This window comes from Strongylocentrotus purpuratus, unplaced genomic scaffold (genome assembly GCF_000002235.5).
Source record: "Strongylocentrotus purpuratus isolate Spur 01 unplaced genomic scaffold, Spur_5.0 spur5_scaffold_10, whole genome shotgun sequence".
Classification (NCBI taxonomy): Eukaryota; Metazoa; Echinodermata; class Echinoidea; order Camarodonta; family Strongylocentrotidae; genus Strongylocentrotus; species Strongylocentrotus purpuratus.
The window spans coordinates 26,252,758-26,255,257 of NW_022145595.1; the positions used below are offsets into that span (position 1 = coordinate 26,252,758).

Below are 2,500 nucleotides of genomic sequence, written 5' to 3' on the forward strand. Positions count from 1 at the left end.
TGATGGAGAGAGAGAAAGAGAGAGAGAGAGAGAGAGAGAGAGAGAGAGAGAGAGAGAGAGAGAGAGAGAGAGATGAGGATCATAACATTCACATTGATAAATCAAAAGAACAACATTTAAAATTATGGTAAAAAATATACCAATTCAAGATTCCACGATTTCATCAGACATTCTTTCCTTGGGCGAGTAAAGCTGATAGGACAGGTACTATTCCCTAAATCAAATTTTTGCCCCTCCCCCCCCCCCCCCTCCATTCCGCAAGCAAATAGAATATGCGTGGCTACGCCACTGCCCCTGAGTACGCAATAAAAACAACTCACCGTACAGCCAAAGACAACCCTGAGGAAGGTCATAACCTGGTCAGATATAGGGGCACTTCCAGTGACCATCCACTGAACTCGCCCACCCAGTAGAGCCTGTGACGAAATCAAGTCACGTGAAAAGAAAAGAAGAACGTGCATAAAGTGTATTCAAAACATCAATAGAAAAACATAAAAATAACTACACAAAACTAACTATGAGAATAAGGGGTTAAAAAAAGAGCAAATGGCCTTTTAGTACATTGACCCCGAAATTAATGAATCATACATAACTATAACAAAAAAATAAACAAACAACAAAGTGAGCAAACAAGCAATATCCTATTTCACATTATGAATACAAACTTTAAATTAAGATTTATAAAGGCGTTTAAAAGAATAACGTAATGGGCTGGTTTTTAGGACATTAGGGGATTATTCCATTATGGATCTTTAAAAATAAATATTATTATGTATATATGAACATACATGAAACCAATATTTCTTTTTTTTCTTCAGTTTCATGCCAGACTCGAACTGGATGACTGTTTGCCATATTCCTGCCTGGTACGAACACGGTCGGAAAGGCTTCCAACAAAAAAAAACTCAGGCAGTTACATTAGCCTTCCGCGTCGCCGTGTGAAATGTGCGAACATGAAAATGGCATACTATATTACACAATTCGGAACTGATTTTTTTTTGTAGGCGATAAATAAGATAATGAAATATTATTGTCACTAATGGATTTTGAAAAACGATAACAACAACAACTAACCTGGATCTTTCCAAAGACAAAAGTATCATACCAAGTGTTGTTTCTAAATATTCCTCTGAAAAAAATAACATGATCAAAATTTAAATTAAGCAAGTTGTTGAAATTTAAATGTTAAAAAAAATAAAATTAAAAGTCAGGACAACAAAATGTCATTTGTGATGGGAATGATACTACTATGACAGGTCAATGACCTTTGCTACTCCCTGCTTTGCTGCCCAAATCAGTGCAGCCATTTTTCGTGTATTCGTATATACAATCTGCGCATGAGCAGATAAATTGTAAGACCCACAAAGAAATATACGGGATGCATTTTTATCGAGTTTTGTAATCATTATTCATGACCAAGTAGTCAGGCTTGTTAACGACATAGAGACAGCCTTCCAGAAGAAGCAGAAGTTTGGTGCAGTTCTTGTCGACCTTACTGCGGCAATTGACACAGTATGGCACCGTGGCCTATTCCTCAAGACCCTGCAGACCATTCCAGATGTAAGAATTGTGAAATTTATAATGCTGCTTGTACAAGACCGGTCATTTGTCCTTGAAACATCAAACGGCGAATGCAGCAGGAAGAGGAAACTCCGCAATGGTGTGCCGCAAGGCTCTGTCCTCGCTCCGATACTTTTCAACATCTATGTCTCTGATATTCCCAAGGGGGAATGCATGCAGTATTCCTACGCCGACGACACCACACTGGGGTTCAACAACCACTCCTTCGAGGCAATCGAAACATCACTGGAGAAGGACCTGAAGATACTAGCCGAGTTCTTCAACAGATGGCATCTCAAGATGAGCATACCAAAGACTGTATCCTCCGTCTTCCACCTGGCTAACCGATGCGCCAACCGAGAGCTGAATATCTCACTAGATGGGTCTAGGCTGAAGTTCGTCTCAACACCAAAGTACCTAGGTGTCACTCTTGACCGAAGCCTCACCTTCCACGAGCATGCCAAAGCCACAGCTCAAAAGACCCAAGCCAGAGTGTCTCTCCTCAAAAAAGCTTGCAGGGACCGGATGGGGAGCCAATTTCACTACCCTTCGCACCTCCACTTTAGCTCTTGCCTTCTCCACTGCCGAGTATGCTGCACCTGTATGGAGCCACAGCACCCATGTACACAAGGTTGATGCTGTCATCAATGATGCTATGAGACTAATCAGCGGAACACTCACTGCAAACACCCGTCAGCAACCTGCCAATATTATCTGGCATACCACCAGCTCAGCTCAGACGAGATGCGCAGTACACTAAGCTTGCCCAAAAGCATGACAGAGATAAATGCCTTGTTCCTGCCCCCCTGCCTTTGAAGGACAGCGTCTCCCCAGAAGACACTTTGCAACACAAGCTGCTGAGCTGCTGCCTGAGAAGCCTTCCTCCACCTTAGCCACTTGGATAGCAAAACGCTGGTCAGACCAGTGGAATTCGTCCACT

The 2,500-nt window shown here is 42.1% G+C and overlaps 1 protein-coding gene across 1 annotated transcript in view; it reads right to left on the minus strand.

Moving 5' to 3' along the window:
• The window catches only part of LOC115921603 (long-chain-fatty-acid--CoA ligase 5-like), a 22,602-nt gene that overhangs the window by 3,932 nt on the left and 16,170 nt on the right, over positions 1-2,500 (minus strand). The window contains exons 13-14 of the mRNA XM_030979205.1: positions 1,075-1,129; positions 321-416 (exon numbers count right to left, since the gene is read on the minus strand). Of these exons, the coding sequence (XP_030835065.1) occupies positions 321-416; positions 1,075-1,129 (151 nt within the window). The remainder of the gene's footprint in view (positions 1-320; positions 417-1,074; positions 1,130-2,500) is intronic.